This window comes from Rousettus aegyptiacus, unplaced genomic scaffold (genome assembly GCF_014176215.1).
Source record: "Rousettus aegyptiacus isolate mRouAeg1 unplaced genomic scaffold, mRouAeg1.p scaffold_m13_p_6, whole genome shotgun sequence".
Taxonomy (NCBI): domain Eukaryota; kingdom Metazoa; phylum Chordata; class Mammalia; order Chiroptera; family Pteropodidae; genus Rousettus; species Rousettus aegyptiacus.
The window spans coordinates 111,544,031-111,559,654 of NW_023416309.1; the positions used below are offsets into that span (position 1 = coordinate 111,544,031).

The following is a 15,624-nucleotide window of genomic DNA, read 5'->3' on the forward strand; positions in this document are numbered from 1 at the left end:
CATAAAATAAAATGTGCAGGATTCCATGGACACCCATTACCTTAAAGTTACGGACAGAAAATATTAAGAAAACAAATTTGTGATAAAGTACATATGTGTTTCTTTAACACAATAAATATCAAGATTTGATGGGGGGGCCTAACGATTACTGTATTTTTGAAAGAGTGATGAACGTAAGTGTTATTTCAAGTTATCTGTCACCACTGTAACATGCTATGAAAATATCTATTGGTGACAAGTCACAGGTATTGTTAATAGCACCGTGATGTGTGGTGTGTTCGTTCCATTCCTAAAGAAATGCTAAATTTCAGCTAGAGAACAATGAAAATAAAGACAGAATTCCCCCCGCACCTAAATCCAGGTTAAGAATGTCTAATTTAGAGAGATGCTATGCAGAACCTCTTGACGTCTTCCCGGGAAGAAGGGAAGAAAACTAAGATCTATGAAATATTAAAGGAGAGGTATGATCCGCTCTTGGGAGATTTGTGGGACAGGAGGGGAAGAATCATGGAGGCCCTTGTGGAGGAAGCGGCATTTGAGCTGGGCTTTCATGGACTGCTAGGACTCGGACATGCAGAACATAGGGCGGGAAAAGATCTTCCCGGCAGAAGGAGTAGCAGAGGGAGATGCCCTGGGTGTGCCCAGTTTGGCAGGAAGGCCAGTAATGAGTTCCATACGTTCCTCGGTTTCCACAAGGAATACTTGATCATGACTGTCCCTTATTTGCCAAGACCCATGAAGGGCTCAGAGGCTCCGGCATCAGCGCCATCCTGCTCCCCAGCTTGGCGGCCAGGCTGCCTGGGCTTGCTGAGACCACAGACATGCCTGATTCTGGAGGGAAGAGGGGTGCCTCTTGGGTTGGGGGGTCCTCGAGGGTGAGTCCCAACTTGTCCTCTGCTACCCATTCCACAGCGTCGTGCTCAAGATCTGCTTCCCCAGGAAAGCATGGAGATGTGACCTGTCAGGTTGGTGGCATTTTGATATTTCTTTTTCATTATTATAAAGTTGTTACTCAATAAATTAATTCTTCAAATGAACTGGCTCTTAAGAGGAAAGGGTAAGTAGTGCTCTGAGCTCTGCTGGAGCATGTTCGTGCCCGCACCTCCCTCTACTCTTGCAAGTACTGGGTTGTAAAGGGTGGAAAGTAGAATTCCAACAGGTTCCAGAGCTTGCCGGAGGTCATATAATTAGTTCTGCAGAGGAGGAAGAATTTAAACCCAGAAGATGCAACCTGAAAATAATCTTAAATCTCATTTATGACCCTGTCCGGCTGCAGTATTGCTTAATTTAAAACAAAAAAAAAAAAAAGAAAAGAAAAAAAGTCAAACAAACGAAAACAGACAAGCAAAAGCAGTCCATCCAGCCAATGACAGTAACAAGCCATCCTAACTTCGCCTGCATCTCTGAAAGAAACTGCAGTGGGACCCAAATCCTGTCCCACGGTGGCATTTTTCCTTACGCTTTTGAAGAACTTTTAAAAATTCGATTTGTATTTATTTCAAAATAATATAAAGTATTATATTATATTCAAAATAATATAAGTATTTCAAAATAATATGAGTATTTAAAAAGTAAACTATGTAATAGGTTTATAATAATAAAAACTGGCAGTCCTGTGTCCCGCCTACCCAGGTTCTTGCCCCACGACAACCAGGTCCAACTCTTAACTGCTAGCAGTTACCTACGTCTGTCCAACACATGCGCTCATGAGCCTCGGACCTTGGACCTCGGTAGGGATGTGCTCCCATCTCTGGAGATTTAGATTCTTTATTACTTCTCTTTTGTTGTTGAATTCTGTCACTTGGCTCCCAGGTCTTCCTTTCCTTTCACTGATTTACTTCTTCCTTTTTTTTTTTTTGAAAAGTCCTCTCTCTGGGAGCGTCTTGAGAGTGCCTGCAGGAGCCTTTGTTCAGGCTTCATCCTTGATTGACAGTTCGGCTGGGTATGGGATCCTGGAATGGAAGTCCTTTCCCCTCAACATCTCAAAGGCCTGGCTTCACTGTCTTCTAGCTTCCAGTCCCACGTTGCCTGAAGCCACATTTCAAATCTACGGCCGTTGCGCTGCTCCCTTCCTTCTCTTCCTGCTTGGGGAAGAGCAGCCTCTTCCTCTCTCTACGCCCACACCCCTCTAGCCTCCAACCCAACTCCCTCCAATTCTACTGCCCCGAGGCCCCTGTCTTTTAAAACCTCTCCTGCTCGCCCCTGCCCATCCTCCTGATCCTGTCTCCCAGAAACTGTGAGGGGTGGGGCGGAAACGCTGCAAACACCCTGCAAACACCCGTGGGCTATTCAAATGTTACATCCCGAAGTTCATGCTGCTTTTCCCCTTTATATCAGTGCATGTTTCCTAGAGTCACAATCCAGAACACTCCCACAGGGCAATGTGGAAAGGCCCACCAACCTGATTAAAAAAAAAAGGCGAATTCATAATATAAATGACCCGAAACGCTTCCCGCCATGGATGTGGAAAGGGGGCCCCCCGTCTTCCTTTCTCTGCCCCTTTCAGAGTGTGGGCTCAGCCAGTTGGACACATGTGTTGGGGCTTTGGGAATAGGAGGGATCTGTATGTTGGGACAGCCAGCAGAGATGGCCACCTGGTCAGCCCAATCTTGCTTCCTGTCCCGCGGGGCCCTTCAGCTCCTGCTCTTAGCCCAGCTGCTCAGCGAGCTACTGACTGCCTCCTGTCACTCTGCTGGGCTGCCCACCCTTAGAACCAGCCCCCCCACTTCCCCACCCATGTTTGGGGAACTCCCCACCTTAGGATCCTTACCAGAAGCTCCTTGCTCAGGCTGCACCAATCAGAAGCCTGGCCCTGTCCTTGAAGAGAGGGCCACATTGCTGAGGGGCAAGGCCACAAGACAGAGTTTGCAACCGTGACAGCGGCCAAGGCCAGGTTACAACGTGGGAGGGAGATCTATGTTCGACAAATATAAAAATATTTCACATTTTTTTTGAGTTTGTGTTTTTGCATGTTTTCCTTTTTAAAAACATTTATTGTGAAATATATGTATACATATACATATGAAAATATAAAACCATTACATACAGAATAAAAAGTTATAAAGCGAACTCCCTTAAAACCACCCAGATCAAGAAGTGTTACGTTTCCAGTGACAAAATTACAGCTGCCCTATGACCCAGCAGCCCCGCTTACAGAAACACAAGGAAAAAAAAAAAAACACGTACAGGGATTTTCGTGGAAGCACGTTCTGAACAGCAGAAACCAGAGTGAAAGGACCTCGAGCTGTCCTGGCAGCTACGCACGTCTCTGCGCAAAACCCCCACACCTGGTAGCGATGACGGACCCAGGCCGTGCCTCGTGCCTCGTGCCTCGACGCCGGGGCTGGTGTGATGGAGGGCCAGGGGCCTGGGGAACAGCTTGACTCAAGGTTGCTTCATTTTTGTCTTTTGTAAAAAAATTAAAACCTGCAAGAGCTGTTTTCCTGTCAGGCAATCCCATGTTAGGCCATTCGGTCTGTGAGCCTATGGACATGGATCATGGATGCGAATAGGGCCAAAGCTTTCTGCGCAAAAAATCATCATCGCGGCAACATTTTTATGGTCTCAAGTAAAACAGTTTGAATGTCCAATAATGGGTAAATACGTGTTGACCGTCACTAGAATGACTGTCTATATGGTAATCATTCAGGGAAAAATAATTTAATAATGTGGAAAATGCTTACGGTGAAGAAAAATGAAGAAAACACACTGTTTATGGAGTGTAATCGCAAGGATGTGCAAAATAGAAAAGACTAACATATCCAAAGGTTAAGGAAAAAAGAAAGGGAGGCGGTCAAAATCACTTTTCTCTAGGAAGTGTTTGCGGTCTGCCTCCCCGCTGCTGCCCTGCTGCACCCCCCCACCCCCACCCCGCCCGCTGTCTCTGTCTCCGCTGGCTGGCTGGGGGAGGCACACCGGAGCTGAGAAGTGCACTACTTTGCTGCGCACCGCACACACGCGAAGCACACTGCACGTGCTCCCCTGCAGGACCAGGAGCCCCTGGATGCTGCACTTGCCTCTGAGGCCCAGGCAGCACCTGGAATTGAGTTTTTCCTGGGACGGGGCCCTCTCGTTTCACTCTGTACCTAGTCCCTGTTCCTTTCAAAGAGGCTGGGGAAGTAAACTCCACTTTGGGGGCTCCCACCCCCGCAAGTGGCCCAGCCTGATCCTGAGTTAGTCTTCTGGCCAATGGCTGGACCCATTCGTTATAGCTGGGCCTCAGGTCCCTAGGCCAGGGGCTGGGGCAGCTCTTGGGCACACAGGCAATGGTGGCACCTGTCCCTAGCCCAGAGTTCCATCCTGTGCCTTCCTCAGCTGAGACCTGAGGCCTCTTCCTGGAGACCTGGATGGGGCTTGGCCTCAGGCCGATGGCAAAGGGTCAGGGTCCTACCCTCCAGGAGCCAGAAGATGGGGTAGAGGGGCCGGGTGAAGATGGCATGGAAGGTGTGCAGGAGCTGGGCCTCGGGCTCCAGGCTGTAGAAGGTGAGGCAGCCAGAGACCAGGTCCAAGTCCACGCCCAGGAGCTTCCCCGACACCGCCGGGAGGCGCCGGGCCTCCCCGTTGTGCCAGGCCTGGGCGCCTTCCTCCTGGATGCAGAGCCCCCAGGAGTGGGGCCCCCGGCCGATGTTGTCTGTGTGGGCTCCCTGCTTGCGCCGCGTCAGTTCTGGGTAGGCGACGCCCAGGGTCACCGAGTGGCTGGACGTGCGCACCTCCCAGTAGTGCCGCCCGGACTGGAAGCTCTGGGCACACTGCACCTGCCAGAGCTCGAAGCTGCCTGGCCCGGCCAGGCCCCGCGGCTTCAGACAGTGCTTCACCTGCTGGTCCTGCCGAGACAGGTAGAGGTGGCGGTTGGCGCTGTCCGGATCAAAGGTCAGGTTTCGGTAATCTGTTGGGGAGAGATGGACCGAAGGTGAGAGGGCGGGGTGTCTGCGCACGTGCACCCCCTGTTCCCAAAGGGGAAGGCCGCACTGGGAGCCCCGCTGACAGGATGCCAGGCACGCTGCACGCTGGGCGGGCAGTGGACGTCGGCACGGCGGTCGGTCCTCACAGTGACCCGACGTGGGACCTTCCACACGCCTCATTTCACTTTCTGAGGTCCCGAAAGGTAACCTAACTTGACAGTAACTGGGAGAACTATGGCTGACCGCAGGTTTGTGTGCCTGACTCTCGTTAAACATTGCACTGGATCCACGTGTAAGTGGCGTGCATCCTGCAGTGGGTGTGCAGGGGGGCGAGGCCGGACCCAGGGAGGGCCGCGGCACGTGCCACACACACATACTCACACATGCACACAGACATGCAGGAGTATACACGCCCATGTGCTCGCAGTGCCCGTGCGTTCACGCATGCACCCGCACATGTGATGCACTCACACGCACACACAGGTGAACATACATGCGTTGGGTCTCCTTACTCTGCCAAAGTTTCCTCCTCAGTGGACAAATCAGGCTCAGGACAGGTGCCCGGGGATCTGGGGCCTCTAGGGGCAAAGCAGTGTTAGGAAGTGAGGAGAGGGGAGCTCTGCAGGGCTGGGCCCTGACTCCGCCCCCACCCCCAGTGGGAGGGACAGCTAGACCCCAAGGGGTAGGGAAAGATCTGGAGTCTGCCTTACCCATGGGGCCCAAGTCAGCTGTCTCAGTTGGTGCTTCGGGAGGGCCTTCCTTGTCCAGGAGGAGACCACAAAGCTGGCTCAGGGACTCCTTCAGGCCACCCAGCTGCTGATCTTCATCCCACTGTGGGGGAGTCAGTGGCTCGAGAGGCCCCGGGGGCACGAGGAGCTGCGATTCCTGAGTCCCAGGAACAGCTGCAATAAGCTTTGGCACAAGAGGCAGGCATGCTGGCCCCCCAAGCTGCTGCCCCGAGGCCTGGTACCTGGAAAAAGGTTTGGTCATCTGAATGCTCCAGGAGGTCCCGGATCCTGCGGTCAGAATGAGCCGCAGCCTCCAGGTGGCCCTGGATTCGCTGCTCCTCGTCCCGGACCTGCGCCAGAGCCTGTGTCTTGGCTACTTCGATGTCCCTCAGTGCTGATATCCGACGCATCTCCAGGGCCTGCAGCAGGCAGCTGAACTTGGCAGAGACCATGCAAGCCAGGGTGCAGATCGAGTTCTGGGTGGGCACAGCAAAAGCCTAGGGTGGCCAGGGCTCTGCCCCACACCACGGCAGGCCAGGGCTACAGCTGCCCATGGAGCTGAGGGATGGGGATGCCAGGGGCCAGGATCCCTGGAACCTCTTCCCCCTGCTCAGCCCCTCACTCCATAATGCTGGGGAGCATTTTCAAGGTAGCTCATATCTACTGCCCAGTGTCTCAGGGACCACCTGGTGGCTGCCTGAAGGACACAACATGAAGACATGGTGGGGTGGGACAGACAGGCCTGTACCTGGATCTGGCTGCTTTGCTGCTGCAGCTCCTGTAGCTGGCTCTTCGCCTGGGTGGCCTGCTGCTGGGTGACTTCCAGCATGACTCTCAGCCGAGCCTGTGGTGCCCATGGGGGGACGGGGAATGAGTGACAAGAGGGGACGAGGATTGGTTGTGAAGTCCCCCTCATTTAATCAACAAACACCTGTAGATGCTGGGCAACCCCTCCTTGTGCTGCCCCAGACAAGGGTGACCTGCGGGCCAGCATGGAGCCCCTTGCCCACCTGGAGCAGGACGGTGCATGGGCGCAGCAGAAGCCTTGGGCTGAACACCTGACTTCCACTCTGTCTTGCAATCTGAGCAACCTGGGGCAGGGCACCCGCTCTCTCTGGGCTGTAACCCCACCCCAGGACCCCTAGTCAGTAAATGGGAGCAGTACTTCTGGCTGAGGTGGCCTTGCAGGGAAGGGGTGATGGCCCAAAGCACCAAAGCTGTTTGATGAGTGGGCTGTGCAGTGCGTATATAATGTGGGCTCCTCCAAATGCCTGGCCAGTTCTCAGCCCCAGCTTTGGGCACCAGGGGAAGAGGGCACCCCTTCTGGTTGTGCCATCTCTGGTCCCCTTGAGGATCAAAACATTGCAGCCTCCTGGAAGCAGGACATACGTCTGCCTCCTCCCGCACTCCCGCTAGGCCCCGGTTCCCTAGTCCTCATCAAGAGTCTGTCTTGCTGCTTCTCCTCCCAGAAACACGTGCAGTAAGGGCTGCTGTCACCCCCACTTCACAGCTGAGGAACTGAGTGAGATGTCGATAACCTGGCCAAAGCCATCGCATTTTCCTAATTCCAGCGCTCGGCCTTCGCCCAGGCCCTGTGCAGGAAGTAGGAGCGCTGACCTTCCCGGGGCACCTCGACTCCGCCCCGAGGGCTTGCGCCCTCTCCTCCCCCACCCAGCCGCACTGCACTTCCTCTCTCTCCAGCAAAATCCCCGCTTTGTCAGCGCTGTGCCATCTGGTCGTACCACCTGTCCCGCCTCCCTGTTGCTTGCTGTCATCTACTGGCTCCACTGCAAAATCTCATGCTTAGTGCCGGGTGTTCGTGCCACCAGCGGAGCCCTTTGCTTCACTCCATCTTATGAACTCTCCCCTGACCTCGCCCTGGCCTGTCCCCAGCTCTGGAATCTCCATTTGAAACACCTGTTTCTGACCATCACTTCTTTTCATCTTGGAATGAGAACATCCCAAAGCCGCCTCCCGCCGAAGCTGCCCGCGCAGGGGAGAGCAGGGCGGGGGACCCCCCCCCCCCGCCTGTCACCTCGCGCTCCCGGCGCTCAGCGTCCAGCAGCACCCACTCGTGGAGGCGACACTCGCTCATGGTGCACGCGCTGCACACGCAGCGGCCCTCGGTGCGGCAGAAGAGTTCGAGCGGCCGCCGGTGCTGCGGACAGCACGCGCTGGGGTCCGGGCTGGGGCCGCGGTCCGGGCTGGCGGCGCGCACCACCTCCAGGACTCCGTTGAGCGCCACGTTGCGGCGCAGCTCGGCGCCGTCGCGGAAGGGCTCCCGGCACTCCGGGCACGCCTTCTCGCAGCCGCCGCACCAGTCCCGGATGCAGGCCCCGCAGTAGTTGTGGCCACAGGGTAGCGTCACCGGGTCCTGGTAGAGTCCCAGGCAGATGGAGCAGGTCAGCTTGTCCTCCAGCAGCCGCGTGGCCATGTTGGCTGCGGGCGGGGGGCGGGCCCAAGCCGCGCCGGGGAACGTCCGGGCCTCTTAAAGGGACCGTGAGCCCGGCAGGTGCGGCGGGGAGGGGCGCGGACCTGCATGGGGAGACGAGCGTGGCAGCCCTTACCTGAGGAGCCTCAGCAGCCGCCACTCCCAACGCCTGCCAGGGGCCGCGCCCAACCCACCCCCGCGTCTCCGCCCACGCCGCGCCCACGGCCTCCCGCCTCCATGTAGGCCTCGAGCCGCCCCGGGCCGGGAGCTGAGGTCCGGCCCTCTGGGCCCACCCCGTGACCCCCATTCCGCTTTCCCAGACCCTCAGTCCAGCAGCTCCCGTGCAGAGGATTTGGTCGCAGCCTCTAGAGACAGGAACCGCACCGAGCCGGGCCTCCCCCTGGCTGAGAGTCAACACGGAACCTTTTCTGGACCCCTCATCTGAAAACCTAATAACATCGGCATCCGCCTCCCCCGGTCCCGGCGATTAAATGAGACAGTGCGGGTACCTGGCGAGGAGAGCAGGGGCCACACAGCTAGTACTCATTAAATGCGTTCTCCCGACCCGGGCTGGTCCGCTGCACTTCCTCCTTGAGCTGAGTCTTAGGCATTTGTCAGATCAGGGTGTCCCCTTTCTCTAGGCCAGGCAGAAACAGTGAGGTGGACGTTTCTCGTCACCAAGAGACAAACCAGCCCAGTGTTTTTCAAATCCCTTAATGGAAACCCGAAAGCAGCGCTTGGAGTCCAGATGCCCTCCTGCGCCCGCCCTCTGCTGGCGAGTTCCTTGCCTGCAGGTCTAGGGTGTTCTGGAAAGCCGTGGCTCCCTTGCAGCTGAGCAGAGGGCTCTGGGTCACTAACCCATCCCTAACCAACCCCCCGCCCCGCCCCCCCGCCCCCCCCGCCCCCCCCGCCCCCCCCCCCCCCGCCGCGCCCCGCACTGTACTGGGCCAGGACCAGCTGGCAGCTGGAGGGTTAACTCTTTCTGAACAAGCCAGCCTAATATGGAGGCAGGATGCCCTCTCGCTGTGTGGCTGCATCATGCCTTGGTTTGTCGACATGTCGTTTCTTTCCCAGAAAAGGTACACAGATCTCGTGACTGGCTACTGAGCAGTCTTTACCTTGGAGGGGAGGAAGAAATACCCTAACTATCCAGTGAAGGAGAAGGGCCTTTCTGGGCCCCCAGCAGGGTTGTGTCCAGCGGTCTGAGGCCTGCAGACGCCCATCTGACAGGCCTTCTTAGTCAGAGCATCCACCAGCCCCAGCCAGGAGCCCGCACCACGCTGCGAGCAGCCAGCAAGGGGCTGATGCTCGGGGCTGTGGGAGCAGCCAAGGCCATGGACTGCTTTTCTTCTGTACTTGTCTTCAGCCACTGGATCACAGGCCCCCGACACCCTCAGGAAGCAGAGGAGACGGGCCATCTCCTGGGGTGGGGGGCAGCCCTCTTCTTACCCTTGAAGCAATCTAACTTCGGCAGGGCGATGGGAGCATCTGTAGCCTCCCAGAACAGAGCCAGGCCAGCTATAGCGAAAATTATCTTTATTCACACACACACACACACATATACACACCCCTGCTGCCAACCCTGGAGAGAGCATCTTCACTCCTAGGCCGTGGCCTGCTGGGCGGGCTGCAGAGGGGCTGCCTCGGGCGGGTCCTGGAAGGCCCAGCCCACTCTCTGAGATGGGTGACAGTCTGGCCACTCAATAGATGCCATAGGTGGGTTCGTGACTGTCCCTGTACCGGTCCAGGTAGCGCAGGGGCTGCTGGTGGGGGAAGCGCTTCTGCTTGGGGTGGTAAGGGGGTGGCCGCACAAACTCAAACACGGGCTCCCGCATGTCTGCAAGAAGAGTGAGGGGGTGTGGGTGTGGGCTGTTATTGGCCTGAGCCTCTCTTCCTATCTCTAGGCTGGGACGACCCAGCCAACCCGCCCAGCCAACCCGCTAGAGGAATGGCCGACCCCTTGTGGCCAGGGAGAACCACCTGTCAGGCCAAGGGAGGTCTGTGAGCTCAGGCCAGCTGGCCCCCTCCTCCAGCCTGCTTTGCCCTTACCCAGAAGCTGGTGGAAGGTGTGGGTGACCGAGTCATCCCAGCGGCACTGGAAGAAGGCCAGGCCAGCTGGCGTCATGGCTTCTTGGTGTTTCTTGTAGAAATCAAAAGTGTGGAAGGTCCGCTGGGCAAGCTGGTAACTGTAAGACAATGGGGCGCGCTGGAGAGTAGGGAGGGGGGCACCAGAGCCCCCACGGGCAAGCCTGAGAAGCCCCTTAGGGTCTGCCTAGCACAACTACCGTTCTGCCCGCCTCGAAGTCTGAGCTAAGAGAGAGGGGGACTGAGCAAGACCACCCCTTCCTGGGAAGCAGGCCTGAGGCACGGTGATGGTGGCAGTGACGTGTGGAGGGTGTAGATTTACCAGGGTGAGGGCCGGGTGTCCCCAGAAAAGTCGATTGGCTTGTCCTGCCTGAAGAGCAGGAAGGCAAAGCGGTGGAAGCCGGAGCCACGGGCAGGGAAGGGGGGGAGGTAGGGACACGTCTCCTGTCCTTTAGCCACCATGTTGCCTGGGATATTGGTTCTGGTGGGAGAAAAAGTAATTAATTGCTACTCGAAGGAGGTAGCAGCAGGAGCATCCCAGCTACGTTCTCCCTAGAGATAGATACAACTTCTGGGGCTCTCCATCATACAGTCAAGTGGGAGGTAGAGTTCTGTGAACCTTGGGGCTCAGAGGCTGAGGCTGAGGGTCCAAGAGGCTGTCAGGATAAGAGCAAGGCTGAGCAGCCTGTTCACTAGGCCCTGGGGAGCTGGTGAGGCTGCCACAGCCATTAAAACTGGAGACCATGGCACCTTTGAGCTGCTTCTCTCCGCACTTCCTGAGGCTTTGGGGTTTGGCTAGCCTGACGCCAGGATGGCCACTTTACGTGCCTCGAGAGGCAGCCCCAGACGGCCCTGCTGCACAGGCTGGGAACTGCAGCTGAATAAAAACGAGAGAAACCAGTCTCCCAGTCACTGGCCCCAGTTACCTAGAAGTCCCAAAGCTGGGGTCACCTGCTTGACTTCTGCTCCCTGGCCTGGTGCTCAGAGCCAAAGGCCACCAAGGAAACAGCCTGGGCATGTCACAGCTGCCAGAGGCCTCTCGTGGTCATTTTCCCACTCGATTATCACGAGGCCCCTCAGGGCGGCGAAGGAACACCGAGGCATCACTGTAGTTTTACTAGCGAGGAAATGAGTTCGGGGAGACCAACAGGCCTGTGGGAGCAGCCCAGGCCCATGGCCTGCTTTTCTTCCGTCCCTTTCTTCAGCCACTGGATCACAGGGCCCCTGACACCCTCGGGAAGCAGAGATGAGGGGCCACCTCCTATTGTGGACGGTTAATCCAAAGTCCCATTGTTAATCCACGGTGAAGCCAAAACTGAAATTCGGGTGTAGCTCTTCCCAGGATTCCACGGCCTCTGTGCATGCCTCTGACCCACTGCCCCACCCCAGGTACTCACACCAGCCAGTGGACATACTCGGCATCCGGCTCCAGCAGGTGTCCATCTGCACGCAAACAGACCCAGTGAGCGAAGGCCCTGCCACCCCCTCCCTTGGAGGAAGTAGGGGCTGGAGCTCTTCACCTGGCCCTTCCCCCAGCTCCCTGGCTCATGGGAGGGGAGGGAGGCCTAGCGAGCCTTAGACACCTACCCAAGTTGGTGAGCAGCAGTGTCCACATGGAGCCCTTGTCTGCCTCATAAGTCACCTCTGGGGCCTGGGCAGCCTGACAGGGAGAGAATGGGGGAGCTGTCACCCTTACCACGGACAGAAAACGTGTTATAAGCACCTTCTTCCTGGAGGGCAGGAACCTGAGGCGGCCTAGGAGAAGGGAGAGCCCACTCTGACCCAAACAACCTGAGAGGCAGGCTGGCAAAGAGAAACTCATGGAAGGAGCCCGACGGAGCTGCCTCTCCAGAGATCTGAAGCACAAGGAGGCCCACATGTCAATGGACAGGGGCCAGGAGGGCACCTGTGGACAGCGGACCAGTCACCGGAGTATGCCAAGACGCAGCTTTTTCTTTCATTTGTTTTTTTTTCCTTTTTGTAATTATCATGGTTTCGTTTACCAGGAAATCTAAAAGAGGAGACATGCACCAACAAAACTCTGAATAGGCCACGTAGACACCATGCTTGTGCCTCCTTAACCACCTCTATGAATCTTTCAAAAAGGAGCAGCCCTCAGCCCTGCAGTGGGACATGTCTGTGCACATGGGACAGGGAAGGGCACAAACCAGCAATTACCTCAGTTGGAGTGACCTCATTGCCATAGTACACAGGCATCAAGTCATCCTCACCCACGGCATAGGCCACGTGCAGGGGAACTCGGGGCACGAAGGTGGCACCGTGGAACAGGTCTCGGTAGAGGCCATAGTACTCTGCCAGACGCTGCTTGTGGTAGGGGCCACAAGTCTTCTCCCACTCAGCTCGCACAGCCTCCAGCGGGATCCGCACTGGGAAGGAATAATGCCACTGGGATGCACAGTGGGGGCAGGGACACACTGGGACCTCTCCCCTGGGAGGGCCTACCTGTGTGGAGGCGGGCGGCTCGCTCCTCTTCCACATTGGACCGCAGCTCCCGGAGGACCTGTTTTCGCTCCAGCAGCTGTTGGGTCCGACAGATCTTAGGTGGAGGCAGCCCAATGTCAATCTTGTCTCTGGGATCTGGAAGGGAAGATGTGTTGGAGAAAGTGGGATCATGTCTTGGTAAAGCCACCTGTCCCTACCTAGTCCTCTCACCTGCCCAACCTCTGCTGTGAAAGCTTTCCCCATAATTCACAAAACGAGCATTCTGTGCAGTGTCTGCTTCACAAACCTGAACCAGATCCAGTTGCTAAGCAAACAGGGTAAGCTTGAGATTGTATTTTCTGATTCCTAAACCAAGTTACACTGTCTAGGTCATGGGAAATAGAAGCAGATGGTCTCTGAATTATAGTTGGGATCACCTTCAAGTCTGTTTCATAGCTGGCCACAAACACACACCTGTGTCCTCAATAGAATTAACAACTGAAGCTCAAAAGCCTTAAGGAAGCACCTCTCACACTTAATGAACAAGTCATACGGGTTGCCTAGGAAATTTGTTACAATTCCAATTCTGACTCAGCAGGTGAGATGGGGGCCGAAATTGCATCTCTAACAAGCTACTAGTTAATGCATGTTGCTGGCCCCAGAATGCACTGAGTAGCAAGGCCTGAGAGAACTTTCAATCCAACACCTTTTTCCATTTGTATTAGACAATAAGTAACACACAGTGAACCCTCATCAGAAACGGCATTAGTCTAAGAATTCCAATGGGCTGTGTTCTTTAATCCTCATAATTTTGTGACGGGCACAGTTATTTGATTTTATAGTTGAAGGAACTGAAGCTCAGAGAAATCACTCCCAAAAGGTCACGTGGACTGCGGTTTAAAGCAGGCTGTACAGATTCCATGCCTGTGCCCTTAACCACCATAAACACCACCTCTGTAAATGCTTTCCAAAGGAGGCACTTGTAAGTTGCTCCAGGGCAGGGTCCCAGAGTCACCCCGCCCAGGGCTTTCAATTTCACTCAGCAAAGTACTGTACACCTACGTGCTGGGCACTATACGGGTGCAAGGATCCAATGATGGTCAAGACTGGCAGTATTCCTGTCCCTAGGGAGCTCACGACTAGGAGGAAAGCGAGGAGAAGATTCAGGGTACAGTGTGGCCAAGGCTAGGTACAGAATATTTCATGAGCGTAGAGGGTCGTTCTAACTCAGAACGGCGGGGCGGGAGGTAGTCAAGAAAGAGTTTGAGGAGTAGAAATATGTAAGGTAGAACTCTAATAGTGGGGGAAGGGAATCTTCCAAGTAGCGGGGACAACAGATGTGAAAAATCGTGGTGGGACTACACTGCCAACAGTACGCAAGGAGACAAAGGCTAGATCCTCGCCAAAGCTCGGGAAGGACGCCGGTGGGCCCCCTCTCCGTCCCGAGGCTGGCACCCACAGCCCCCGCTCCGGTCGCCCCGCACCTGACTTCTCCCCGAAATGCTCCCGGTAGGTCCGCCACCAGTGCGGGGCCCGCGCCTCCTGCTCAGCCTGGCGCCGGTAGCGGTCGAAACTGCGATACTTCTCCAGCCGATCCAGGTTGCTCACATCAATGTCCTCATTGGGCATCGGCCCCAAAGGGGCAGTGCGGCGGTTCAGCGCGGCTGCGGGAAGTGAGCGGAATGTCAGGCCGGCTATAGCCCGGTCCCACGGAGGCCTGGGCGGGCGCTGGCTCGAACCCTAGGGTTCACACTAAATGGAGACATTCGAGAACACCCCCCCGATCCCCAGAACCCTCACCCGAGGTGCCGAAGCCCCGCCACCTCGGACTTCTGCACAGCACGGGTCGCCACCAGGGCGCCGCCATCTTTCCTCACGTCGGCGCCGCCACTCCTAGGCCCCGGCAGAGGTGGCCGGAGCGGTGCCTGAACGCGCCGCAGAGGCCCCGCCCCACCCGCCAGACCCCGCCCCCAGGCCCGAGACCTAGGAGCCACGCCCACTCCCAGGGCCCTGACTCCTCCTTCCCAGGATCCCGGAACTCCTTTCTCCGGGCCGCAGACAGCTGCGGGCCCCAGGCGCCCAAGCTCCGGAAGTTCCTGTGGACTGCGGGGCGAAGCTGTGCGCGGTCGGAGTCCCTGCCCGGAGTCGGCCACCAGGGGACGCCACAGACCAGGAGCGGTAGGCGGAGCCAGGCCCCCGCCCCGAAGCGCGGAGGTTGGCGCTTTGCCCGACTCCGGATGTACCTCTGGACCCAAACCCTGAAGCGGTTTCCTGAGCCCCTCGATGGTGCAGCAGCACGGGTTGCGGGCAGGGTGCGAGCGCGGATGCCGCTTCACTGCCAGGCAGCCTTCAGACAGCTTCCTGGTCCAGGTCCCGACTCTTGCCCCCTCCTGTCCTCCACCCAGAGCCACAAGGGGTTTTCTAAGATGCAAATAATATCCCACCCTGTTTAAAACTCTGATGAATACTTTTTGCCCTGAAGATAAAAATTCAAACTCTTCAACAAGATATACAAAGACGCATATGGGCCTGCTCCCTAATTCTAAATTAATTTCTGCCTTGAAGACCGAGCTCCCCGCGGGTCTCCCGTACTGTACGCCCCCTACCCCATGTGTGCCTGTGATCATCCACGTATTTGTCAGGTGACTGTTAAATGCCACCTGCTCCTGGGATGTGCCCATCCTTAGAGCCCTTCAGCTCGTCACACGGGTGGGAACTTGTTAAGTGTGAGGCCAGAGGACCGAATTTGGAGCTTCCACAAGGCTTCTAATGGGACACGCGGGGCTTCCCTCCCGAGTGAGGCACGGACTCGGGCGGCAGCGCGATCCGCCTCACAGCAGCACTGGGTGCAGCGCGCGCGTCTTCTGGAAGGCGGCAGCTCCCACGGGGCTGGCCTTTTGGAAGCGGACCTCAAACCCAGGCTCTGCTATTTGCTTTGTCACCTTGGACATGTTACTCTCCCTGAGCCTCTGTCCTTTCACCTGTGAAGTAGGGGTGATAACCATCTCCCCTTCTCCTGGCCGTGGTCCAGCCAGCA

General features: G+C 56.6%; 2 protein-coding genes across 7 annotated transcripts; both read right to left on the reverse strand.

The window, feature by feature from the left end:
• Positions 1–1,572: 1,572 nt before the first annotated feature.
• Positions 1,573–8,802, reverse strand: TRIM65 (tripartite motif containing 65). 5 transcript variants are annotated; one of them, XM_036223228.1, is made up of 8 exons: positions 8,570–8,802; positions 7,665–8,164; positions 6,378–6,473; positions 5,872–6,105; positions 5,612–5,786; positions 5,414–5,479; positions 2,771–4,885; positions 1,574–2,401 (listed from the first exon to the last, which is right to left on the reverse strand). In XM_036223228.1, exons 2-7 carry the CDS (start codon positions 8,061–8,063, stop codon positions 4,311–4,313), a joined length of 1,545 nt encoding a protein of 514 aa, XP_036079121.1. In that variant the 5' UTR covers positions 8,064–8,164; positions 8,570–8,802; the 3' UTR covers positions 1,574–2,401; positions 2,771–4,310. The 5 variants fall into 5 exon arrangements, with proteins under 5 accessions (XP_036079125.1, XP_036079121.1, XP_036079120.1 ...); XM_036223227.1 differs by lacking the exon at positions 8,570–8,802 and having other exon boundaries at positions 7,665–8,233; XM_036223231.1 differs by lacking the exon at positions 8,570–8,802 and having other exon boundaries at positions 1,576–1,952; positions 7,665–8,233.
• A 777-nt stretch (positions 8,803–9,579) lies between these two features.
• MRPL38 (mitochondrial ribosomal protein L38) lies at positions 9,580–14,521 on the reverse strand. Of its 2 annotated transcripts, XM_016127661.2 has the most exons (9): positions 14,388–14,521; positions 14,072–14,251; positions 12,609–12,743; positions 12,324–12,532; positions 11,733–11,805; positions 11,543–11,588; positions 10,468–10,626; positions 10,110–10,246; positions 9,580–9,897 (listed from the first exon to the last, which is right to left on the reverse strand). In XM_016127661.2, the coding sequence occupies exons 1-9, from the start codon at positions 14,452–14,454 to the stop codon at positions 9,761–9,763; spliced, it is 1,143 nt and encodes a 380-aa protein (XP_015983147.2). In that variant the 5' UTR covers positions 14,455–14,521; the 3' UTR covers positions 9,580–9,760. The 2 variants fall into 2 exon arrangements, with proteins under 2 accessions (XP_015983147.2, XP_036078745.1); XM_036222852.1 differs by lacking the exon at positions 10,468–10,626.
• Positions 14,522–15,624: the final 1,103 nt, after the last annotated feature.